Raw genomic sequence first — 25686 nt, 5'->3', positions numbered from 1 at the left:
ATCAAGATGGGGGAAAAGCGTACACAAATAAAACCAGGACTGAAAAGAGATCAATTTGGTACGGCTTTACAAGAATAGATATGAAAAGCTAGATGCAATTAAAATTTTCTTAGAAAATATGAGGGATCAAAACTGGTACAAAAAGAAATGGCAAATCTGAGTAGGCCAATAACAAGAGGAGAACCAAGGAGTTAAGATGTATCTTCCCAAAGGCTGATTCAGATCCCGATGATTTTATGGGCAAGATTTGCTGAAGCATGGGGAACAAATATTTGCCATTCTACAGGACCTGCTGCAGAGCCTAAGCAGAGCTGGGAAGCCAAGTAGCAGCTCCTGTGCTGAGAGGCTGTGGGTAGGGCACGTGCTCTGAGGCCCTGTGGAGCGGCAAGCACACTGTGTATGCGCACATCGCATATTGCATGCTTGGTGGGAGTGCTTTGGGGGCGCTGTGGTAGCTCAGCTACTGAAACCTCCTCTATTCACTCTAGGAAACAGCACAGCCACGTTACTAAAACCAGCAGAGAAAGGACAACTCCAGGCTAATCTCACGTACGGAGATAGATGCCAAAGTCCTGAATCAAATAGTGGCAAATGGGAATGAAGCACTGAGGAGAGGGACCGAGGCTGATGGAAGATGGTAGGGTGGGGCAGAGAGAGAGGTGGAAAAGAGAAATGGAGTACATTTCGAAGGAGAAATCCCACCTCTCAATCTCGGGGCGGATTAGAATTCTGAAGCTCACCCTTCCCTACCCAGCAATCTCCCGGCATGGGAAACTCCCTCATTCAGGTGCTGGACAAGGGCAGGAAAGCTACACCTGAGGTTGCCCAGAGATTTGACTTTGTCCCTGGACCGTGAAACTGGGAAACAGATTTGGTGAGCTCAAGCTTGGAGAGGTGGCACAATTAGTCACCCTCTGTAGGCAGAACCTAGAGATGGCAGAAGCTTCTGGGTCTCTGGGTCTGGGAGGCCTGATTCTGGGTGGAGCCAAGTGTCCAGGATCTGGGATGGAACCCTGGGTCCTCCAAGGGGAGTGGGCCTTGTCACCCTTGTTTGAGCAAAACCTGAAAACATGTGCAGCTTCTTGTCACACCTGGGCACCCACACATATAACTCTGCCATCCCCACTTGCTCACACCCTACACATTCCTTTGTGCCTGGCCTTCCCACCAGCAATCCCACCTTCACCCCCTCTCCCAGGCTCTCCTCTTGGCACTCAAACCCAAATATCTTTTACCCCTGCACCCAACTGTACCCACCCACTGGCCCCCATCCTGCTGGTCTCAGGCTCCCTCTGTACTAGCTCTACAGACCTACCAACGACAGACCTACCAACCACCCCCTGCCCTTCCCTCTGATGTCCCTCTCCGCACATAGGCCAAACTCTTAGCTCTTTCCCTCTCCAACCCTTGCCAATATGTCAACACTTGAGGCTTCAGGTTGGGACTTAGGAGGCCTCAGGGGGAGGAGGGCAGGAGGGATGAGCTCCTGGCCCTCAGCCCAGGTTCTGGCTGACAGTCTTCTGCTGCCCTGGGTCTTCAGCCCCTCCCCATGACTGCCTCAACTGGCTTTTCAGGAGACACTGCGTCCTGCCCCTGCTCATGGCAGTCAGCCCCCTGCCCTTGCCCAAGGGCTGGGAGGTAGGACAAGAATGTGATCCTGGCTCCAAAATCTGCAACCCTCAACAAGGGACCTTATGCTGCTCTGGGGATACAGGCAACCTTCCCTCCAGCACCCTCTGAGACTCAGGTTCAGGCCTGGACTCTCTTCCCCTGGCGTCTTCTAATCCATCCATCTGTTCAAATATTTACTGAACCCCAGGCAATGTTCTTGAAGCTGGGGATGTGACAATGATCAATACAGACAAAGGCCCTCTGGAAGTTTACTATCTGATAGGTGAGACAGACAATAAAATAAGATAATTTCAGATTGTGGTAAGAGCTATAAAAACTAAAGGATGATATTACAGAGTATAGCTGTGGGACGGCCAGGGAAGGGTTTTTTTGGGAAGGTGACATTTGAGCCAAGAAGAGAGTGAGGAGGAAACCACCTTGTGAAGATCTGACTTCTGCATTCCAGGCAGAGAGAGCAGCAGGTGCAAAGGCCATGAGGCAGGAATGAGCTTGGTGTGTTTGAGGACCAGGGAGAAGACCCGTGTGGCCGGAGCATAAGAAGTGTGGGCGTTGGGGGTCAACAAGAACAACAGGAACAAGGTCTGATGATTCCCTCAACTCCCCGGGGTTGCTCCCCACCCCCTGACTGTGCCTCCCATCTTTCCAGACTCTTGCTGCTGGGGAAACTGGATCCTTAGGTCCCCCGAGAGGAGTGAAGATGCTGAAGAACCAGGCCTGGGTCCCACGGATGGTGGGTGCCTGACGGTGTGGTTGGGAGAAAGGAGGCCTGGATAGTCGGTGAGGAATAAAAAGAGGAAGTGATTGGAAGGGCAGACATCTGGGCTCTAGGGTGGAGGGCCTGAGCTGGGCAAGGAGCAAAGATGCCATGTGAGTCTTCTCCATTCATGACTCACCCACTCTTCCTCCTACTCGTCATTGCTCAACCCCAAATCTCCCTGGGAAATACCTCCCTGACTGGGGATCAAGTCAGTGCCTCACAGGGTAATTGAGTCATGAGGGGTGGAGAAGAGGAAAGGAAGCAGAGGATAAATAGTAGCTTTGCCTCCCTGGCTCCTCTCTGCATCGTCCCCACTTTCCCAACAACATGCATCTTGCCAGTTTGCTCAGCTCCTGCTCCCTCTTGCTGCTGTTGGGGCCCTTGCCTGGATGGGCGGCCAATGCTGAGCCCGTTAAGAAGGTCACTGAAGGGATCAGCCAAGGGCTGAGCAATGCAGAGAGAGAGGTGGGCAAGGCCTTGGAAGGCATCAATAATGGAATCCCTCAAGCTGGAAGGGAGAAAGTTTTTAATGGACTCAACAGTGTGGGGAGCCAGGCCGGTAAGGAGCTGGACAAGGGCGTCCAGGGGCTCAACCACAGCCTGGACAAGGTAGCCCATGGAATCAACAATGTTGCCGGACAAGCAGGAAAGGGAGCAGAGAATTTTGTCCATGGAGTCAACAATGCTAATAGACAGGTTGGGAAGGAGGCAAACAAAGTGATTCAGGGGGTCCACCATGCCGGGAAAGAGGGAGAAAAAATAGTCCAAGGGGTCCGTCATGGAGTTAATCAGACTGGAAAGGAGGTGGAAAAGTTTGGCCAGGGGGTCCACCATGCTGCAGGGCAGGCTGGGAAAGAGGGAGAAAAAATAGTCCAGGGGGTCCATCATGGAGTTAATCAGGCTGGAAAGGAGATGGGAAAGTTTGGCCAGGGCACCCACCATGCTGCTGAACAGGCTGGAAAGGAGGCTGGCAAAGTGGTCCAAGGGGTCCACGATGGGGCCAACCAGGCCGGAAAGGAGGCAGAGAAATTTGGCCACGAGGTCAGCCACGCTGCTGGTCAGGCTGGAAAGGAAGTGGAGAAACTTGGCCAAGGTGTCCACCACGCTGCTGGCCAGGCCGGGAAGGAGGAGGACGGGTTGCATCCGACTGTTCATATTGGGACCAACGAAGCCGGCAAGGAAGCCAACAAGCTGCTGAATGTAGGTGAACAGGGGTGGGGAAGTGGGGGAGAAGGGTGTTGGGGGAGGGAGAGGTTAAACCCTTGGGACATTTGGGGCGCCCAGGTCCCTATCATTTGGTGAAAGAAGCTTGGGCAGCTATGTAACTGTGTCCTCCTTCTCCCTTGCCATCTCCCTTACCAAGGAGCTGGTGGTCAGCTGGTCAGAAAGATTAAGCCATCTTATCTGCAAAGCCCTGTATCAGAGAATGTGAATGGGACCCAGCCCCACCTTCAGGGAGCTGCCCCCTAGTTAAGGAGATCTAAAGGGAGGAACAGGAAGCCTCTCCTGGGGAACAGGAAGCAGTTACTGAGGCCAAGATCTATTACAGTGCGAAGAGAATGAGTGTTGAGAAAACCCAGAGCATCAGCTTGAGCTTGAGGAATAGCTTTGGGAGAAAAGCCCTGTTCTGTTTAATTTTCATAACAAGCCTCTGAGGTAGTCAGGGTGAAGATGCTGACTCCCTGATTCTCAGGTAAGGAAACGGAAGCTCAGCGAGGTTTAAGGGATTTGCCAAGGTCATGAGGCTAGCACACAGCTCTGGCGGATCACAAGTCGGGGTTCCTTCTCTTCCTCCACACCGCCCCATCAGAGGAGGCCTTCTGGAGGATATCTGATCCCCACTTACATAGGGGGAATAGATACCGGAGCCCAGGAGAGGCAAGCAGCACCACGCACAGCATAACAGGCTCCAAGGAGGAACAGGAGAAGGCTGACTCCTGCCTGCCCCAGGTCCCCACTCCCCACTCTCCACGAGGACTCTTTGGGACACCATCTTGAGGACTGGCCCAGGCCTCAAAGCCCATAGCTACATGGGCTACCAGCCACGGAACCAGAGATGCATGGGTGGGGAGGAAGGAACGATGTAGAAAGTGTGCAGGGTAAAGGAGAGGGCTCTGAGTCAGACGCCAGGATTCACCAAGCAGAGACCAAGAGAGGGCTGTTTGCTTGGGGATTTGAGGCGGGCAGCAGCAGTGCAGCGGGGGAGACACTGCTGAGTGGGGAGAGGATTAAGGACAGGCATCCACCCGAGTTAGGGATCAGGTTAGCGTGTGTGTAGAAGGGGCAGCTTTGAAGTCAGGGCTGAGGTTAAACTATGGTCCTGGTATTTGTGTGGCTTCTCTGGGTTCCCTTTCCAGTCGGGCCCCTTCTCAGTGACTGAGAACATCTCATTAACTGAAAGAAAAGGGAATTGAGGGAAGACTAACCAGTAGGGGCAGACATTCTTCCTGGCTTCTCCTCCCATCTCTCACAGAATTCCCACAGCAACATAGGTTTCCCTTCTGGATAGTGAGGGGCAGGGGGTTAGCCTATGCCTTCTGCCCCAGCCCCAGTCACCCTAGGGGAAGCTGGCCACTGGGGAAAAGGAACTTGGGAGACCCTTAGGGTCTGGGGGGTTGTAATGACAGCCTGGGCTTCATCCACAGGACAATCATCAAAACAGACTCACTGACCAGCAAGGAGTGGCTGCAACCACAACCATAACATCTGGAGTAAGTCTCGCGAGCACAGGGTGGGTGGGGGTGGGGGCGGTGGCGTGGAGGCTCTCCTAGGAGGGTTGGTGGGACAGATGCTGGGGGCTAACCCTCTTGTCCTTGAATTTCAGGCTTTGGTCAACAAGCCCTTCATTGACCTTTCAGTTCTGTGGAAGGTGAGTGCCCACGTGGTTTCTACTTCCTACTTGGGAGATGCTCTTACATCCTCTTCCCGTTGCCTGTTCACTGACAACTGCACTGTGGACAGACACTCAGCCTCTGCAGACACCACCCAACCCATTTCCCAGCTCTGGTTTTCCTTTCCTCACTGCTCTTTGCCCTTCACATCCTGCTTTCATCTTTTGGGCGCTTTCCGTTCCCACTGAGGCAGAAAAGTCCTCCAGGGACCTGTGTACATCTAGGAGCCAGGAAGGGAGGGGCTGCTGAAACCCTCCCCTCTGTGTGCCTGTCCCCTCTCCTCGGCATCTCCCGTCAGACTCCCTCCCTATTCTGTGCATCCCTCCGCTGCCCTGTCCCTGCTGCCTTGTGGCAACATGCTGGGTGGTGGGAACCTGTAGCTCTGTCCTCTCCCTGCTTGACAGCAGCCTACCTGCCCGGCCAGCCCAGGATAAAGGTTCCTGTGGGATGCTGGTCCTCCCTCTGGGCTCAAAGGAAAGTCCTAGCTCTTCTCTTTGCATTTAGTACATTCAGACGCCTGAGCCTGGGGCAAAAGGGTGAGGGTGTGTAACAGCCCTAAGACTGTGCCTGGAACCCAAAGGCACACCCTTGTTTATTCCCGGGCTGTGGAGGTGGCAGGGGATCCTCTCAGGCAAAACACACGAGGCTTCTCTGTCCCTACAGAGGCCCCTGGCACCTCTGCCTGGGAGGACTGTCTCCCTATTCTTCCTGAATCTAGGTGCCGCCTTCCTTATATTATTCCCCAGAATGCAAGCAATTCCGGAGCTAGAGTAGTCAGTGTCCCTCCCATCTCTCTAGGGTGCAAGAGGGTAAAGGTCTTGCGACTGTGTGCCCTGCATCCACTCCCTCTCTCCTTCTCTCTTCCAGACCGTCATCAGCATCATTCCCTAAACTGATGAACTGGCCTTGTTGAACAGACTGACATTCCTGTTGTCATATCAGCTGAAATGACCTGAAGGAGCCGGGGAGAAGTAGGAGGATAGATTTCTGGAGTCCCTTAAGGGGGCTGTACTGAGATTTGTGGATAAATACAACACACTCTACTCTCATCATGGTCCACTGTGCTCCCTCAGGAGGGATCCGTGGAGGGGAGGCTTGTCTTTTCTCCTCTTGCTTCTTCACCGGAGAAGCTGGGGGGTCCGATGCACAGGATGGGTTGAGCTGGAGATTTCAGGCTGATCCGATGGAAGAGGGCCATTACAGGGACAAGCCATGCTTCACTAGTGCAAAATTCATGCTCAGCACTGGGAGGAAATTCGTGCAGGGAACGCCCCTCCAGGCCAGTAGTGGGGGCAGAAGCACCAGGGAAAAAGTGGCAGGAACCTTGGTGAAGCCCAAGGGGGTAGCATCCTCATTCAGGAGTGTGGCACCAAAGGAATATCAACAGTAACTTGTGCGTATTGCACAATCAAGGCGTGCGAGGCTCCCTGCGCTTTACCTGCATGACCTCACTGAATCCTCCCAACCATCCAGTTAGGTAAGAGGTACTGCTATTGCCCCATGTTATAGAAAATCACATGGAGGCTTACGCAAGTTAAGAAACATGACTAAGAACACACAATAAGTGGAGGGAGAAACAGCCTAAGGGCTACCAAGGATATTCTGAAAACGAAGAGGTCTCTCTCCTGTTTAGTATCAGGAGACTCAGTGAATAGGAGAGAGGAAAGAGGTACATGTGGGAGATCCTCTCTTGGGGACGAGGGCCAAAGGCTCAGGGGGGAAGCCACTCTGATGACAGGAGGCCTCTTTACAAGGACAGGAATAGTGACACAGAAGGCCTGGCTCAAAGCCCGGACCATTGATGGTAGCAACTACTACATACTGAGCACTTCGTAGTTTCCAGGTACTGTGTGAAGGGCTGTTCACACTCTGTAACCATTTAAGCCTCCCACAACCCAAAGGCAGAAGTTCCCTTATCATCCCCATTGTATGGATGAGGAAACTAAGGCTCAGAGGGGCCAGGGCACTTGCCGGGGGGGGGGGGGCAACCCAGGAGAAAGCAGCAGGCCTGTCTCTTGCCAGAACCTGACCTTGCACAGTCGCCTGTAACGTCTCTAGAACACTTGCCAAGCACGGGCCTGAGCGCTGGGAGACCTACATTCCAGTCAGAACCGTGCGCCTGTAAGCCGCATCCTTCCCCTCCAGGGGCCACCATTTCCTCCCATATAAAGGGGGGTGGGTGTCTGCAGGAGAGGACTGCAAACATGGCTTCCAGCTCCAAAATTCCATCAACCGTGGGACCGGACATAAGAGACAGTGTTCTTGCCCTTGGGGAGTTTACAGGCTTTGTGGGGAGATGAGGTATATAGACAGAACGTGAAAACAAATACAAAGCGATGCATCAATAAGGACTAAATGACACACCAGGGAGGGGAGGGGCCTAATGTGCACAGTAAAGGTGATGTTCCTGGCACTTTATGTTCTCCTTGTTTTAACTTATCTGTAGAATACCACCATTTTTAAAAAGTTTTATTTTAATTTATTTTTTACTTTATTTTTTTCCCCCCTTTTTGGCTGCGCTGTGTGGCTTGTGGGGTCTTAGTTCCCTGACCAGGGATTGAACCCGTGCCCCTTGCAGTGGAAGCGCTGAGTCCTAACCACTGGACTGCCAGGGAAGTCCCCAGAATACCACCATTTTAATCACATATGTTGCTTCTCTCCCCTGGCAATATTTTACTGCAAAGATGAAAGAATTTTACAGTGGATACCTGCATACCCGCCACTTAGATTCCACCACTAGCACATGACTATGCTTGCTTTATCGCCCTTCCACTCATCACGCACCTAGCCATCTAGCCACGTACCGATACATTTTTGACGTATTTCCTAGTAAATCGCAGACCTTTGTTTCATGCATTTCAAGAAACAGAAGCGTTCATTCGTACCACACATTTCCTGAGGGTCTACTCTGTGCTGGACATCGTTTCGCCTGGACTGGAGGAGTCCCTTCCGAGAAGGGAATTGTTCTTTCAGAAAGTAAAAGCTGGGCTTCCCTGGTGGCGCAGTGGTTGAGAATCTGCCTGCCAATGCAGGGGACACGGGTTTGAGCCCTGGTCTGGGAAGATCCCACATGCCGCCTGCGTGTCTGGAGCCTGTGCTCCGCAAGAGGAGAGGCCGCGATAGTGAGAGGCCAGCGCACCGCGATGAAGAGTGGCCCCCGCTTGCCACAACTAGAGAAAGCCCTCGCACAGAAATGAAGACCCAACACAGCCAAAAATAAATAAATTAATTAATTTAAAATAATAATAATAATAATAATAATAATAATAAAAAAGAGGAGAGGCCGTGATAGTGAGAGGCCGTGATAGTGAGAGGCCCATGCACCGCAATGAAGAGTGGCCCCCGCTTGCCACAACTGGAGAAAGCCCTCGCACAGAAACGAAGACCCTACACAGCCATAAATAAATAAAAATTGAAAAAAAAGAAAATTAAAAAAAAAAAAAAAAAGAAAGTAAAAGCTCTCATTGATTTTACTTGTATGCCCAATTTCTTGCTTGGTTGGGGGTCCTGAAAGTGCCAAAGAGATATAGGATAATCAGTATGTGCTGGGGGTCAATCCTGGGAGGCTTCTGGAAGAGAAGAGCCGAGCCAGAACTTAAAGGTGAAAGCGGCACGGCTCAGTCCTGCCTTGAGGCCTGGGGGGCTGCTTCGTCTGCTAAGAGTGTCCTCCCTGCCTCTATGCCTCTATGTGCCCCCCCTCCCCGAACCTCACCCAACCTGAACCTAGGGACGCCTCTGTTACTCTCTCATGGCACGCTGATACCGGTCTTCACAGCGCTGCGACAAGCTGTAATTATATACTTACCTGTTTCATGTCCATTCTCCCCCTAGACTAAGAGGTTCCAGAGGAGGGGTCGAGGCCGGGTACAAATGTCTGGCAACTAGTAGAGGGGCGCCTACTTGCTCGAGCGGACTTGGGAAAGGCCTAGGAATAAGTGTGAGCAAGAACCTGGCACCTGGGCCAGACAGGGAGAGCCAGGCGAGGGAGTGAGAGAGAGAGGAGGGCAGTTTCTGCAGTTGTGCAAGAAAAGGGAGAGGAGTCTGGGCGGGACCCTCACAGCCATCTTTTATTGGGTGTTCACTCTGGGCTAAGCACTTACAGACATGACTCATTCACCCTCACAACCTCCCCCGAGGTAGGTCCCACGATTACCCCCTTCGACATGATGAAGCTGAGGCTCAGAGAAGGGAGAGAGTTGAGGGAGGCCACCCAGCTAGTAAGCAGTGATGGCCAGCTCCTTGTCCAGAGCACCTCCCTGCTGGGGGCCTCTGCTGGAGGGGCGGCCGGCTTCCCCGTGACCCTGGGGTGGGGGAGGGACTACTTCAAAATAAGTCCCCTTTACCAAGTTCAGTCTGACCCCTTTACCTGGGTCAGATTCTGACAGCTCCATTCCCCCCCCACCCATTTTTATTTATTTATTTAGTTTTGGCTGCGTTGGGTCTTCGTTGCTGCGCGCGGGCTTTCTCTAGTTGCGGCGAGCGCGGGCTACTCTTCGCTGTGGTGTGCGGGCTTCTCATTGCGGTGGCTTCTCTTGTTGCGGAGCACGGGCTCCAGGCACGTGGGCTTCAGTAGTTGTGGCATGTGGGCTCAGTAGTTGTGGCACGCGGGCTCTAGAGCGCAGGCTCAGTAGTTGTGGCGCACGGGCTTAGTTGCTCCGCGGCATGTGGGACCTTCCCGGACCAGGGCTCAAACCCATGTCCCCTGCACTGGCAGGCGGATTCTTAACCACTGCCCTCGCCCCCGTGATGAACCACCAGGGAAGTCCTGACAGCTCCATTTTACCATGATCTTGTATATGATTTTGTATGTTTGTTTAACAGCTCTAGGCCTCAGTTACCTTATCAGTTACCTTATCTGTAACATGGGAATAATATTTATCTCTCGAGGTTATAGTGAGGACTAAATGAGATCATGCATGTGAAAGCACCTAGTCTTCTGTTTGGTTCACAACAGGTATTTAATAAATATGCCTTAAGACTGATTTGAGGTGACCCCTCAGGTCCAGGGATGTCTGAGGGTAGTTTTTCCCAGAAGGTAGAACATGGGAGAATTTAGGGAGAATTTAGGTGGTTCGTGAACATGGCTTTGAATAAGTCTGAATCACACAGTGAGAAACTTACTCTTTTCTTAATTCTCTTTGAAGCTTTCTGATTAGGTGAAGAGGAAGACTCCGTCTCTGTGCTGGTGTGCCTGGAACACCTCTCGCATACTTGCTAATCTCCCTTTTTAACAAAGAGAGTACAGGAGCTGCCGCCAGCTATAACGTAATACGATTGTTTGCTTCTCACTTTGTTTTTCTGGTTCTTTCTATCTATGGGCCAGTGAGCCTGGCTTTCCACTTAGAGTGGTGATATAAAGTATTCTCTTAAAATATACTTAAGAAAGTAAGCTGGCTTAAAGAAAAATATTAGTAACAGAGAAGGGAGAGGGCAGCTCTACACCATGGTAAGGGTGTCCCACGAAGGAAGTGTGGGAAGGAGTCTTGGAGTCAGTGAGCGTGCACCTCCTGCCCTGGGGTCCTGCCCCGTGGGAATGGGAAGCAGCAGGCTCAGGGGGCTGGGATGTCCATCACCAACCCCAGAGGCCTCCGATTTCCTCCTGCTCTCTGCCCCTTACATGGCCCCGGAGCAAAATCCAAACTAATTCTATCCAGAGAAGAATGAGGGCTTCGAAAAGCAGGGGAAGGTCTGAGACACGGAGATGACAGAATACGCTGGAAGCCAGGCTCAGGAATGAGACAGGCTGGGCTTAGCTTTGCCTCTACCGCATACTCACCATGTCCTCTCTGAGCCCCAATTTCTCTGTCCCTAAATGTGGTGCCTGCTTCTCCACTCCCAGGAACCCCAGGTCCTCCCACTCGGCACTGCCTTGGGTCACTGGGACTCATCGCCGAGTCAACCCATGGGGAGGCAAGAGGCTCTGGATTCAGGGAGGCCGCGGGCCCCGGGGTGGGGGACGATCTCGCCCATGGGCTTGAGGAAGCGGCCCATGCTCTTGGAAACACTGGGAGTGAGGCTGGCAGACAGGCCGAGAGTAAGACCGATTCTCCCAGGGCTGTCTGAGCCTAAAAGTGCTTAGTCCGGTGCTGGGCGCATAGAAAGCCCTGGATAAACTGCAGCTACAATGATGATGATGAGTTTTGTTGTTATTACCGCCACCACTATTAGCATCATTAAAGAGTCAGCGACGGAATAACAAGGAGCTGGGAAGGAGCAGCGGAGGACAGACAGGGAATGCGTTTCCATCGTGAGAAGTGATGGATGTTACAAGCTGGGGGGAAGGTGTTGGCGTGTAGAGAGAGGCTGACGGAGAGACGCTGGGAAAGGCAGATAGAAACCGGCCCCTCCTAACTCGGCAATGAGTCCCAGCGACACAAGGCAGTGCCAAGTGGGAGGACCTGGGGTTCCTGGGAGTGGAGAAGCAGCCTCGCTCGCTGAGCAGCGATGAGACCTCGGGAGGCTGCCCGAGTTCTGCATCCTGAGCTGGGCCCAGGGGAGAGGGCCACTGGCTGACCCGGGGCTCCTGCCCCTGTGCTGACCCCTCCTCCCTTGCCAGTGCCACTCTGGCCCCTCTGGGAGGGGCTGGGGGCAGTAGTGGGGTGCGCTGGTGTAGTCCCAGCGCTCACGGCAGGCCGTGAGCTCACACACATGCCCCCACCAGGCCTGGTAAACAGGCTGGGTGCCTGGGTCAGCAGCTCCCTCCCTAGGTCTTCCCTCGCCCCCTCATTCCCTGGGGGTGGCCCGCCTGCCCAGCTCCCCTGCTCCACACCCAGCTTTCTCAGCCCAGAGCAGCCGGGATGCTGAGACGCCCCGATGACCCCTCTCAGGGTCGCGGCCACTTCCTTCCCCGACAGACGCCTGGCGTCCCCACTGAGGGCGGTCTCCCGGGTCCCGGGCTCTCTGTGGCTGGAAGGTGTGGAAGTGTGAGGCAGTCACCTTTAGGTGGCAGTATGGGAGGGGACAGAGATGGGGGAGACAAAGGCCGATGGAAACGGAGAGGAAGGCTGAGGAAGGGCACCTGCCGCCCATTCTGGCATCCCCGACCCAGGCTGGCTTACACCTAGGGTGGGTCCTATCCCGCTGGGTTCCCTACCCTCGCCTCCCTGATGAGGTCCAGCCTGATTCCTCTCTCCGAAGTCTCCCCCCACCCCCCCACCTCTAGGAGACACTACCAGCCTATCTCCTCAGATGCCCACCCCCGTACCCTGCGCCCCAAACTCCTGGGGCTGGGAAATGGGAACACTTTGGCACCGGTCTCATCCCCTTTCCCCCTCCCTCCCTGATGCACGGGCTCCCTCTCTGTTTCGACACAGGCTCTCAGACTCACAATTACAGCTCATTACCCTATGGGTGGCTGGGCCTGAGTCACTGGGAGGAGGGACTCTGGGCTGCCCAGCCCTGCCGCTTTCTTCCAAGCTACAGTATAAGGAGTAGCGGCGGGGAGGAGGGCTCTGGGGAGACAGGGACACCTGGGAAAGGAGAGAGAAGGCTGCAGACCTAGGGGAAGGGAGAACGAGAAGTCAGAAGGAAGGAGAGAAGGGAGGAGGGCACGCAGACGCAGGGAAAGGGGAAGGGCAAGCGAGTAAACCTGGGTGGGAAGAAGACAGGAGAGAAGGAACGAGGCAGAGATGAAGCTACAGGGGTCTCCGGCCTGCCTGCTGCTGGTCCTGTGCCTGGGCACCGGGGAGGCTGGCTCACTGCTGAGTGGAGGGGAGAGCGTTGGAGCAGGGGTCATGGAGGCCACTGGACACGGGGTGGGAGAGGCCATTGGACAAGAAGTGGGAGAGGCCATCAAGCACGGAGTCGGGGAGGCCACTGGCGGAGGGGATGGAGAGGCAGCGGGTTCTGGAGTCAAGGAGGCCATGGGCCCCGGGGTGGGGGACGATCTCGCCCATGGGGTTGAAGATGCGGCCCATGCTCTTGGAAACACTGGGAGTGAGGCTGACAGACAGGCTGAGAATGTCATTCAGCATGGAGTGGAGGCTGCCCACAGCTCCTGGCAGGGGATGCCTGGCGGCAACGGCGCTTTGGTGAGTGGCTGGAAGCCGGGTGTGGAAATGGGAGGCTGTGGACAGCTGGGTTGAGAGTCCTGGGAAGCAGTTAATAGGAGAAATGGCTCCCTTATTGGTAGCTGTCTGGGCCGGTTTCCTTCCATGTTATGCATCCCTCCCCCACCACCCTGGGGTCTCTCTCCACCTGCTTCTCCCTGTGGCTCCTCTATCTGAGTTGCTCTGCCTGTCCTACCCCATCCCAAAGTGAGGCGGCCACACACACTCAGTGCAGCCATGTTGTTCTTGCAGGGAACAAATGACCAGCCTCCATCTGGAGGCCCTGGCACCTCTGGCTCTCCAGGCAATCCTGGAGGTCCAGGGATTCCCTGGGACCATGTGTATTCTGGAGGCTCAGGTGGCAGCTTTGGGACCAACTCTCAGGGAGGCTCCTGGGGCCACGGAGGCCATGGAGGGGCATTCAACGTGGGGACCAACACTCAGGTAAAGTAATCACCCTGGCCCTGATGCCTGCCACCTCCCTCCCTTCAGGCCCACACTTTTGGCGCCTCCCCCGTGTCCTTCCCGATCCCATGCTCAGTCTCACCCTCCCTGCAGGCAGCTGTGGCCCAAACTCCTTATGGCTCAGGGAGAGGCAGCGACAAGCCAAATGCAGAGGTAAGAGGAAGAGTCTGGAGAAGAAGAGGTGTCTGGATGCGTGTGATAGAAAGTGGGAGAGACGAAGAGGAAAGAAAGACGGGCAGGGGAGGGGTTGAGGGAAGAGGCAGATCAGACAGGGGAGAGATGGGCGTGGGTAGGAGGCTTGGAAGAGTGAGATGGGCATGGAGGAGAGACGCGTTGGGAAAGAAAGCCAAGCCAAGGAAGCAGGAGAGCCTGGCCTGTGGGGATGGCTTTGACTGAAGTCTCAAACCTCACCCGTCCCCTTCCCTCTGCAATGCACCAACCGCCCGCCATCTGGCTCAGGTGGAAGCTCGAGCAACTCTGGGGTAAGAAGACAGGACAACCTGAGGCATTCTGCAGAAATTCTGCTCCCCTCAGACTGGGCGGGAAATATTCCTGAGCAAGGGAGGCCGGGGAGGGAGGAAAGCAATCTTGGTGTCCTCATCTTTAGACCTCACTCTGGTCTCTTCCTGACCCTCAGGGAAGCAGCAGTGGTGGCAGCAGCAACAGCAGCAGTGGTGGCAGCAGCGGTGGCAGTTCTGGGCTCCACTGGGTAAGTTCGCCTTTGTTGAAGGCAGAGGTGGGGCCCCTGGTGGTCCCTGCTGAGGAAACCCACTCCGAGGTCTTCCTGAAAGCTGCCAGCCCTAGGGTAGGTGGCGTCACTGGGGTTGTCATCCTGGGCTCCCTCGGCTTCTCTTCCCCACCTTCCCAGCCTCACCAGGAAGTGTTGCTTACATGTGCCCTCTAACTTCCAGAAGAGGTGCCCTGCCTTCTGTGCTCACTCTAGCCCCTCGTCATCCACTCCGTGATGCCGGGGGTGCTCTGTCTCCTGTCTAACCTCTAGTTCTGCAGGCATGTCTACTTGGTGAATCGGACTAGAGCTGGGATAGTGGATGGAGCAAGAGAGGTGGGCACAGGGAAACATGACACTTGTTTGGGAAGCTCCCAGGAGGATGGGGGCAGGACCGCACGTGGAAACTTAAGGACATTTACAGAGCTGAGGTGGAGACACTAACAAATGCAGTGTCCCTACGTGAGGGGTGAGAGGGCCAGGAGGGGACCACTACCTGGCAGCCAGATTGGGATGGAACTCCCATCAGGGGGCCTGCAGAGAGGGGGCACAGCTGGCTTCCTTGGGGGTCTGGGAAAGGTCTCAGGCAAGAGGAGGGTCTCAGGCAAGAACAAACCAAGTGTTAATTTACTGCTCCCTGTACTACCTGCTTTTCCCCCCGCACCTACAACCTACCCTTAGAAAACTCTAGAAATTTTGATCAAGGCGGCTACTCCCAGGTAAGGATTCTAGGGGTCCCTTCCCCTTTCTAGGTTCCAGGAGAGGGTGAGGGGTGAGGAGAGGCAGGAGGAGGCCCGAAGGAGCCCCAGGGTGCCAGGGTCACGGCTCTTATGAAGTTGGGCTCCAGTGGCTTTTCCACCCCTGGCATGAAGTGGAGGATGGAAGGCAACAGCTCAGAATCCCCCAGTTACCCCACATTTCCAAATACACGTGGCCACACCTACTCTTCTCCGTGCCCCGAATAACTTCCCTCCGTGACTGACTGGCTGAAGATGGCACAGTGTGGAGCTTGGTGACGGCGTTAAAATATCATAATGCCTATTATGGGATGACTTCCTGTTTGGGGAACGATTTGGGCCCTTGCAAGCCCTTTGGAGACCCCACGTGGACTCTCGCTTTCCCTTGCTGGGATACAATACCAGCTTCTCCTCGGGTAGCAGGGCTGGAAGTGGTGGGAACAAACCCGAGGTGAGCGTCCGGCGAGCGCGTGCCTGTGCAGGTCTGCCCCGAACCGTGGGAAGGAAAAGAAGAGGCGCTGAGGGATGGGCGGGGAATGGGCTGACTGCCGCCGGGTCGGCGGACCCGGGGCCAGCCTCGGGGTTAAAATGCTGCCATCTGGGGGCTGGACTAGGTGTCTTCTTGGGAACTGAGAGTCTTCTCTTTCTCTCTCCCACCGTGCGACAGTCCATGCAGTGAAGTCCACGTGTCCGGGGAATCTGGGGGTCAGGTGAGAGCCGAACTTGCAGTGACTGCAGTTCATTACCGGCAGCTGTGCGCCCTCCTCAGTGCAACTCCGCTCCGCCCCGCTTCTAAGGCTAGCAATGGTCCCAACCCCCTCTCTGGGGAATTTACAATCTAGAGGGAAGAAACCAAACACATGCTCCTAAAAAGACTAACCAGCTCCGAAGTAATAATTAATTGCAGATCCTTACATGATATATACCTCACAGATGGGGCTGTGAAAAATCGTATGAAAACCGATCCTTTTAGAAACATGATTGTTTCAAATGCCCTATATCCGGCCGGCAAGCAGTATTCGGTGACTTCTTTGAAGGAGTTTGGAAACAGTGTTTTGAGAGCGTACATTTCCCTCCTAGTTATTCTGGAAATCTGCCTCTCGGTCAGCAACTGCTGCGCTGACAGAGGAAGTGTTGGCTAAGGCTCACAGGAATCACCTAGAGGTCTTGTGAAAATGCAGATTCTGATTCAGCAGGGCTGGGGTGGGGCTGAGATTCTGGTTTCTAACAGGCCTCCTGGTGAGGCTGCCAGCCCGTGCCCCAGGGGTGAGTGGGGCCCACAGGGCGAGGAGCACGCCCAACGGGGAGGAGGAGGCAGGCGTGGGGGCTGGTGCTACCCTGGAAGAGCTCCTTACATATCAGGGATACTAACCTTTCATGGGTAGACAGGTTTTAAGAAACCCTCTCCCAGTTTGTAATTCTATTTCTAGTTTTATACATACCGAAGTCTTCAATATATAGTGAGGTAGAAAAACAGACAAAAATGACAGAATAGTCAAGGGGATATTTTTTTAAACCATATTTAAGAAGGCAGGGTTGACAAGTGGAAAGGCAGTGAACTTTGATTCAGAAGGTGGGGGTTCAAACGCCAGCTGTGTTACCTGTCATCTGTGTGTCTCCAGGCAAGTCGATTGACCTCTCTGAGCCCAGGCTTCCTCTTGGGTAAAATGGGGACAGCAAAGCCTAACTTGTTCACCCCCCTCAGTTGCTGCAGAGCTTTCTGCATCGTAATCACATCAAGGTGGTTCAGAGTCCCAACACTGGAGTCTGACACGGAGACAGACGCTGAGAAAAGCTGTTGGACAGCTCTACGTTTCAGTTTCTCCATCTGTAAAGTGGAGGCATCTCCACGTGGGAGAGTGGCGGGTGGAGGCGCAGTGCCCCGCGCACAGTGGGACTACATATTGGCTACTAGCAGTGTTTGGGGGGGGCAGGGCATGGGGGGGGAGCAAGAATATGGATATGATTCAAGGGACTGGGTGGGGTTATTCTGCTGAGCAAGTAGCGAGTCAGTCCAGGAAGGCTTTCTGGAGGTGGGGCTTTTAGGTACTGTGTTGAGAAGAGGAGAAGGTGGCTTGACCAGAAGTGGAGAAGAGTGGGCCAGGAGCGGGATGATAGGTGGCATGCACGACAGGATGTAAAGCCTTGACCATCAGTTCCCTTTTCCCCACCCAGGGGCAAAGGTCTAGCGGTGGAGGGGAAGCTGTCAATAGGACCAACACCTTGGTGAGTGAGGACATCACTCCTCCTCGGGCCGGGACCATGGTGTCAAGCAACGCCTGCCTCCCCACCAACACCCATATGTCCTGCCCCTGCCTCGTGCTCACAGCGTGGGTTCTTACTGTCATCCCATTTCTCATCGGTCCCTTAGAACTCTCAGACGTCTCCTGGGCTCTTCAACTTTGACGCTTTCTGGATGGTGAGTTCGACAAGAGTGCTCTGTTCACTCTCCTTTGGAAAATCAAACCTTTGTCCCTTGGTCCCACAGGCTGAAGTCTTCTTTCTATAATGACTGTCAGCAGTGGCCCTTGACCTCTCGTGTCCTGGGGCCCTGAGCCAATTACATTATGACCCAATTTGGTCATTCTCCTTTTTTTTTCTCTGCAGAATTTAAAATCCATGCTGGGTTTCATTAACTGGGACGCCATCAACAAGGTAAGAGCTGGAAGGCCGTTCATTCTGATCTTTGTGGGAGAAGGATATAGAGAAGAAAGCTAAACCCTTGCTTGGTGAGCCAGGGAGCAATGATGATGGTCACGAAGACAGCATTCCAGCCAGTGCTTTAAAAAGAAAAGAGGAAAACAAGGAGGAAGGACAGCAGAGACCTGAAAAGAGAGGGAGAATTTGGAAACAGCTGGGAGTGGGGGACGAGGAGGGAATGGGCCTCTTTCCTGTCTCAACATGCAGACCTGAACTGGTCTGAACCTCAGTTTCCCCTTCGACACCAGAAGGTTAAGGGGAGAGTCAGTAGGTCTAATCCTCAGGAACCAGAGAGGAAGCAGAGGCAGAGGTAGGGGATGGACCGAATCATCAGGTGAAGCTAAAAGACCACCTGAGGACTGATGCCAAGAGAGATGGGAAAAGGAGGCGAACGCGCCGAGAGCCTGATGGTGCCATCAGTCTGGGCCCTGCGCATATGTAATCTTAGGAGATGCTTGGGGCCCAGAACCTGCTTCTCCTTCCTCCCCGCCCACCCCTTCCTCTTGCAGGGGAAGCCCTGGCCAGGCTGATTGGACACCAGAATAGCAGATGTCCCTCCAGAGCAGAGGGCGTAGACTGGGAGGAGGGGTGAAGGACAAATGAACAATCCAACTACCAAAGGCAGAAGCTGCAATCTGCGGTCCACTGATTGTTTGATTCATTTTTAAAACACAATATGGCAGCACCGGGCCCCTCTTTCTACGGCCTACGAGAGCCTAGAGCCGAGAGGCAGCTTCTTCCTGCCGTGGAGACTTGCTCTCCGGTGGTCAGACTCCCACTGCCCTTCACAGTTCTTCTAGCCCCCCGCCTGGCTCCTGTGAGCCTTTTACCCTTCACGTAAAAGAAGGCAGACTAGGACCCCTGCCCTCCAGAACTTGTGAAGGAGGGGGTTGGTGGCAGGTGGGGAGGCAAAGGGACAGCCCTCAGGAACGTCACTTTCTGGCAATAAGGTGGAGAGTGAAAGACAGGAGATGTAGAAGCTCCCAGCTACAGCGGAGTCCTGTTTTGGATGAACGACATGAACCAATTAGACTGTTTTGTTCTGTAGGGGTGAGACTCCTTACCACGGACCACGGGGCGAGCAGGCCCCTGAGCATGGGGCACTTAGGGTCTGATGGGAGCCCCAGGGCACACACAGATACTTCCCAGAGGGCCAGAGGACTGACAGCCAAACGTTTCTGCACATCCAGGGGGGCAGTAAGGGGCGTGCTTGCAGTCAGGCAGGATTCATTTGGGGTGGCTCCCCCCGAGGATTGGGTCTCCTAGGAAAGGGGCAGGACAGAGGCGGGCAGAGAGGTGGATGGAGAATCCCCAGCTCCTTCACGGCGGAGGGAGGGGTGACGAGGCAGCCGAGGACTTCAGCCAGGGTGAGGAGTAAGGCCGGGGGACCACACATTCCTGGCAAGTATGGGGGTGGGGTGGGTTTCAAGCCCAAGCTGGACTCTCTGGATTTGCCCCGATGACAGCCGTGGGCCAAAAGGTCCCTGCAGATTTCCAGAGCAGGGTTCCAATCTACCCTTGCCTTGGGCCACTAGTCCCTGAATTCCTAGTCCTTGAGCTCCCCCTTAGAACTTACTTCTTTGCCCAGGACCAGAGGAGTTTTTGCACCCCATGACCTCCAGATGGATGGGGGCCTCCACCCATTCTCTTTTTTTAAAAAATTTTAATTTACTTTTTATTTTTATTTTTGGCTGCGTTGAGTCTTCGTCGCTGCACGCAGGCTTTCTCTAGTTGCGGAGAGCGGGGGCTACTCTTCGTTGCGGTGCACAGGCTTCTCGTTGCGGTAGCTTCTCTTGTTGCAGAGCACGGGCTTTAGGTGCACGGGCTTCAGTAGTTGTGGCACGCGGGCTCAGTAGTTGTGGCTCGTGGGCTCTAGAGCACAGGCTCAGTAGTTGTGGTGCACGGGTTTAGTTGCTCCACGGCGTGTGAGATCTTCCCGGACCAGGGCTCGAACCCATGTCCCCTGCATTGGCAGGCGGATTCTTAACCACTGTGCCACCAGGGCAGTCCCCCTGACCAGGGAAGCCCACCCCCCATTCTTAAAACACCACTATCTCCCCACTAATCTCAACCCTTGGCCTTGAAATAAATATTAGCTGTCCCACACTCCTGGCCTCTGCTCCTTTCTTACATCTCCACTGTTGTTCCAGGAGGGGTTAGGAAGGGGAGACTTCAGCCCTACAGCTTTGGGAGATGGGCTGGAGGTGGCGTGGCAGGTGAAAAGGTGGGAATGTCAGGGGCAGGTTCTGGTCCTGAGGTTTTGCTACAGCTGTGTTCTGCCTGAGGCTGGGGGGAAATGGGGCTAGAGAAGAATGGTGTCGTGTGCTGTGTATGTGACGGAGGGGTGGTTAGTGGCTCCAGAGACCTAGCTTCTCTCTCCTTGTTTCCAGAAACAGTTTTCTGGTGTCCCTAAAGACACCCAGCTCCCCCTGGACCTTTGTCACCGTGAATCCTGTAGGCTGAGGGATGGTGGTCGCAGGAGCAGGGGTGGAGGTGAGCAAGGGTCAGACCCCCTGCTCAGCTGTTCCCCACTTTCATCCACAGGGCCAAGTCTCAAAGCCCAGCACTCGCATCCTCCTCTACTTCAGGAGACTCTGGGAGGTAGGAGAACTCTCCCTCTTGGAAGAACTGAGGCTCCTGGTCATCCTTCCCTTTCCCCTCCCTCCCTCCAGGCAGCTACCCCTCCCTCCAGCCTACCTGTCACAAAATTCCCCCTCTTCTCACTTTTGAGATAGGTAACCTCACCCAAGTCTTATCACCAATGCCATCAGAAATGCTAACACCCTCAGTCTCCTGTAGGCTTATCTTTATCTAACCCCAAACTACACCCAGCCGCCAAAGCCTGTTCTTGAACATGATCCTGAAACTTTCCCAGCCAGCCGCCCCCCTCCACCCTTGGAATTCTCTTTCCTTGTGGCCCCACTCATCTCTCCTTCTCCCTCCAGAACTTCAAACACAACACTCCTTTCTTGAACTGGAAAGCAATTATTGAGGTAAGGGCAGTGGACCCCCTCATTTCAGGGTCGGGAAGCTCGGCTCTGAGGACACGGGGTTCTGGGCCCTGGGCAGTGGCTTGCAGATTCTGTTCCGGTTCCTCCCCCTCCCTGCTGAGGGGGGGGGGGTGCCTCCCTCCCTTCCCACTTTCCTCCCTTTGTGCAACGCCTCACGAGTGGAGGTGGGACGGGAGAGGGAAGCTGTGAGTCACTGAAGAAGGAGCAGGGTGGGCGGTTCTCCCTGGGATAAAAGCCGAGGTCGAGGGTTAGGGCCTCCACAGGCACAAGATCACGAAGCCAGCCACTGTCTCCGCCTGCTGTGCGTGGCCGGGCTTGGGGGAAGCCACAGCTGCGTGGGTACTGCAGGGTGAGCAGGTGGAGGGGACCATGGGGTGGGGAAGAGGGAGGGACCTGGGACTGGGGTCAACTCTCAGGGCTGGAAAGGGGTCACTAGGGAGGAAAGTTGAAGGGCGGCGGGAGGGCAGTATGCACGGGGGGGAGGATGGAGGGTCATGGTCGAGTGCAGGCAGGTGCAGGGGGTCTGATTATCTGGGTTCTGGGAAAGATGGGCAGGGCCTCTGGGTCCTGTCAAAGGCCATACGTCCATTCTGCATGGCCAGTGGCCTTCGGGAATCGGGACCCTTGGGCACTGAGGCAAGGGCTGCCCACTCACTTGTCCATGTGGGCACGTGAGGCTGGACAGATGGGGCCACATCGTCTGATTTTTCAAGAAAAGCTAGAAATCTGGTTTTCAACTGTTTGCAACTAATTTAATTTAAACATGTGGACCAAGCAAAAAATGTCTGGAGGCCTGTGGTCTATCAGTTTGTGCCCACGGTGTAAGGCCTAATAGTGGGGTTAGAATTCAGGTATGGATAAGGCAGAGAGTTAAGCCAGACTTGGGAAGAACATTCTGACCCTGAGAGAGAGAGAGAGAGAGAGAGAGAGAGAGAGAGAGAGAGAGTGTGTGTGTGTGTGTGTGTGTGTGTGTGTTTCTAGTAGAGAAGTGACAATGGCAGGAACTAAACTTCCCTCCTACTGAGGAGATTTTCCCCTTTGCCTCGATCGGGGCAGGGGAGGTGGCCAGCGCGTCTGCAGTGCTTCTTAAGGGGGCTCCATCTGCTTTCTTGTATTTCTCCCCTTCCTTTCTCTCCTTTGACCCAGAGCTAACCTAACGTACTTCACTTCGCCTCTATGGATAACAGACCATCCTTCCAAGGACCCTGTAGAGAACAGCATTTGGGAACAGGGATTAAAAGGTCTATGAGGGGAGCAGGGTTTGCTGCAGGCAGAAGGCAGGCTGCGGCCGAGGTGCCCAGCTCTGCCCCGGGAGCTTGTGCGGGTACCGCTCATTTGTTATTCTAGCTCTGGCTCCAGGTGCCTGGGTGGTGGAGGTGTTGTCAACCCGTTCTCTACCCTGGCTGCCCAATGCTGAGTGTAGAAATCTGTCCTGTGTCTATCTGGGCCATCAGTTTCCTCCAGGCCTTCTCTGTAGGCAGCACTTGTCACAGACCACTGAGAGGGGTGGGGTGGGCCGGGTGGGATGCTGGGGCTCTAAAGGGAGGGCAGAGCCTGGGCGGTGGGATGCTGGAGCCCCGAGAGTCCGGCAAGGCCTGAAGCACCACGGAGCCACCCTCACCCCGGCGCCCTCTCCCTTCGCATCTGTGCGTCATCGGACCAGAGGAGGGTAGGCGGTGCTGGTCAGGTGAGCCTCTCCCTCAGGATGCCCTGGAAGGTCCCTGGTTCCTCTCAGCCTTGCTCCTGGGTCTGGCCAATCTGCAATTCTCTCTCCTCATGCCCCGTTCTGTAATTTTCTCAGCCTGGCACAGGATGCCAAGACGTGGAAGCTGTAACTTCTAAGGTAAGGTAACTGCCACCCGACCACCTGATTCAGACTTCACTTCTTTCGTTGGTCTCCTCGCCTCGCCTCCCCAGGCACACTTGAGGAGCTGGGAGAGGTGGGGAGGGACGAGGGAGGCAGGGCCATCTGGGCTGGGACCATGAAGCGAGGTGAGGGCGTGGGCTCTCGCTGAAGGAGATTCTGTAGAAGAAAACACATGACACAAGGAGGGGAGGAGGCAGGGGCTTTGAGAAAGGTCCAGCCAGGGCCGGGATGTGGGAGCAAAATGCCTTCATCCCTTCTCTCCCGCCCCCTGCTTCCTTCCGCAGAACGACGATTATAACCAGCAGACACACCCTACTGCCACTGGGGGGCAGCACTCAGCCAAGATCCCCACTAAGGGAAGGCTTGCACCCGCCCTGACTCCCACCGCATGGGGTCTGCCTGGGGGCGAGGTGGGTGAGGCTTTCACTGCCAAGGTCCTCTGGGTAGGCTAGCTGAGGCCGAATCCTGTTCACTTTGATAGTCATGTCTCCTCACCCCTGTGCAGGGGGACTTCAGCTCCCTGAGAGCAGTTTGGAAGAGAAGGGTAGAAGGTTCACACCCACTCACTCAGAAAAGGTTCTAGGGGAGCCGTGGGCGCATTACCTGCCATGGAGAAAACTGGAACCCAAGATCCTCTCAATGAGGAATATAAGGCTCCCAAAAAAAAAAAAAAAAAAAAAAAAATCACATGACACACGGCAAAACAGACAGACAGGTTTCCTTTGTCTGCTTTCCACCTCTTTAACTGCTGACCTCTTGGGGAGAAGAGGCTAGCCCAGAAACTCTTGGTTGGTGGGAAAATAAATGCTTCCTTTCACAAAGGAAATAACAGGAAAAAAATTTGAGGATTTTGTTTTATTCGGGTGCAAAGAAAACAATCTGATAAATTCAGTAAATGAATGTGCTAAATACTAATTAGGCTGGTTAAAAACAAACAAACAAACAGGCAGTATTTCCCTCCATCTCTCAGAATAATAAAGCCCCTGCCCTTGGGGAGAGGACTTCTACTGAGAGATCAGAAACTAGCTGCTGACTGAAAGGAGGTGAAGATGTAGTTAACACTACCTGTGGGTATCCACTTCTGCCCATCGCTCATCGCTCATGGCCAATTTCTATCCCCCTAGCAGGCAGAGGGAGATCTACCTTTCCTCTTTTCACTCCCCTTGGTCAGTGTGTGCTCAGGGACCATATTCAATATGATCTTAGGTAAAATGCACTCAGGGTGAGAAATCTGCTGTGGCTGAAGGGCCACAGTCAGACCAAAGGACCTTTGGGGTGATCCTGGTCTGAGTCTGTCCCCGCCAGGGGCCCTTCCTGAGCCCTAAGGACATGGTCGAGTACAGACAGGACACTGAGGTCCTCACCTCACCTCCTCTGGTCTTCTCTTTACAGTGGGGAGTCACGATTTCTTCCTCGGTAAGTACTGGGGCACAGAAAATCCGGCTGGCGAGAGAAGGGGTCTGAGGCCAGAGGGTGTGCCGGGGACGGTGCTCTGTCCACTCAGACACTCTCCTCGTCCTGCAGGCTTCCCGGGCGCGACCTGACCTGCTGCAGTGGGTGAAGTTTTGGTAGGTGAGTGTCAGAGTGAGCAGTGCCAGGCTGCATCAGCCGGGAGCTGAGGCACGGTCGCCCGGGGGTGGGCGCGGGGAGGGAGGGCTGGGGGCTTGGCACTCCCTTTGCTCTGGGTGGACGCACTAAAGGTATTAAGGAGGAGGAGACCCCAGTGTGGGGTGTGGGGAAAGACTCAGGAGAAAATGACCTAGAGCACTCGGAACACCCTCTGAATGCTGGGTGGTGGCCTGACCGAGGCAGGGCCAGGTGGGGCCAGAGAACAGCAAGGCAGGCTGGGTTCAGGACCGGGAACAGCATAGGCATTGTCCGGGGGACGGGGTCGGGGGGGACTAGAGTGAGGTGAGCCTTTCGGGTTTAAAGGTTCAGAGGCAGGAAGACGTGAGTCACCGGTGGGGAAGAGGTAATATTTGCTTTAGGGAGTGAAAGTGAGGGGACCGCAGGTGACATAGGCGGGACACGAGGGAACTGTGGGCACAGAAGCTGGGTGAGAGGATGCTTGGTTTCAGCAGCTCTAGGAGTGGCCGTGTTCTACCATTTTCTCCTTTCTTGTCTTCTAGAAAATCACTTCCAACCGCGACCGAAGCCCTGAAAACCATCAGTCATCAAGGGACCTGACTGTGCCCCTCCCCCAGTTCTTGGTCTGGGTGCTAACACCTGCTTTTTCTAGGTTGGGGACCTGTCTGTCTGTCCCTTGTTTCCTCCCACCCACGGTGGTGTCTCCTTGACCATCGGCCTCAGTGGATACGCCAGCCATTGCTTCACCTGCTCCATTTTGTCACCTGAAGTCACCGTGACAGAAATTCAGGAGGCACGTCCTACTTTAGAGTTTCTCTGTGGAAATAAAACATGAGTCTTGTTTCCCTAAGACTTGGGGCAAATTTTATTCTTTGATACTACACTGGTGGCCTGGATCAGGGTGGAGGGAAGAGGGAGGTCCAGGGGCAGGTAACTCGCCTTCTTCCTGAGAGGGGTATACAGGACGCGCCGAGAGAGGGAAGACTGGGAGGTCCTGACGAGAAGTAGCTATCGGATCTCCCTGGGCCTGGGTTTCTCCATCTGTGAAAAATCATCTTTGCCCAATTTACACGTGACTAGCAGGCTTACTGCACTTGGAGCAGTCACGGACGTTCCACTGGCCTGAGAAAGCCACAGGGAAGCTACTGAAATCAGGAGGTGGGAGTTAACGGGCTGTTCCAAGAGAGGAGACCCATCCTGGAGGGTCAGGGAGGGGCAGGAGGAAGAGCGCGGGGCCAGCAGAGAATACGCCTGAGCCTCGTGC

General features: G+C 54.6%; 2 protein-coding genes across 2 annotated transcripts; both read left to right on the top strand.

The window, feature by feature from the left end:
* Positions 1-2701: 2701 nt before the first annotated feature.
* Positions 2702-6261, top strand: SBSN (suprabasin). Its single transcript, XM_068528612.1, has 4 exons — positions 2702-3589; positions 5035-5100; positions 5214-5258; positions 6148-6261. Exons 1-4 carry the CDS (start codon positions 2717-2719, stop codon positions 6169-6171), a joined length of 1008 nt encoding a protein of 335 aa, XP_068384713.1. The 5' UTR covers positions 2702-2716; the 3' UTR covers positions 6172-6261.
* A 6647-nt stretch (positions 6262-12908) lies between these two features.
* DMKN (dermokine) lies at positions 12909-25008 on the top strand. The gene is made up of 14 exons (XM_068527118.1): positions 12909-13310; positions 13581-13772; positions 13821-13946; positions 14192-14275; positions 14431-14502; positions 17433-17483; positions 17629-17676; positions 17865-17912; positions 20502-20558; positions 20903-20950; positions 22770-22811; positions 24228-24251; positions 24360-24407; positions 24965-25008. The coding sequence occupies exons 1-13, from the start codon at positions 12909-12911 to the stop codon at positions 24405-24407; spliced, it is 1242 nt and encodes a 413-aa protein (XP_068383219.1). The 3' UTR covers positions 24965-25008.
* Positions 25009-25686: the final 678 nt, after the last annotated feature.

This window comes from Eschrichtius robustus, chromosome 19 (genome assembly GCF_028021215.1).
Source record: "Eschrichtius robustus isolate mEscRob2 chromosome 19, mEscRob2.pri, whole genome shotgun sequence".
In the NCBI taxonomy this organism is placed as follows: domain Eukaryota; kingdom Metazoa; phylum Chordata; class Mammalia; order Artiodactyla; family Eschrichtiidae; genus Eschrichtius; species Eschrichtius robustus.
The sequence above is the reverse complement of the archived record's forward strand: the minus strand, read 5'-3'. Positions and strand labels throughout refer to the sequence as shown.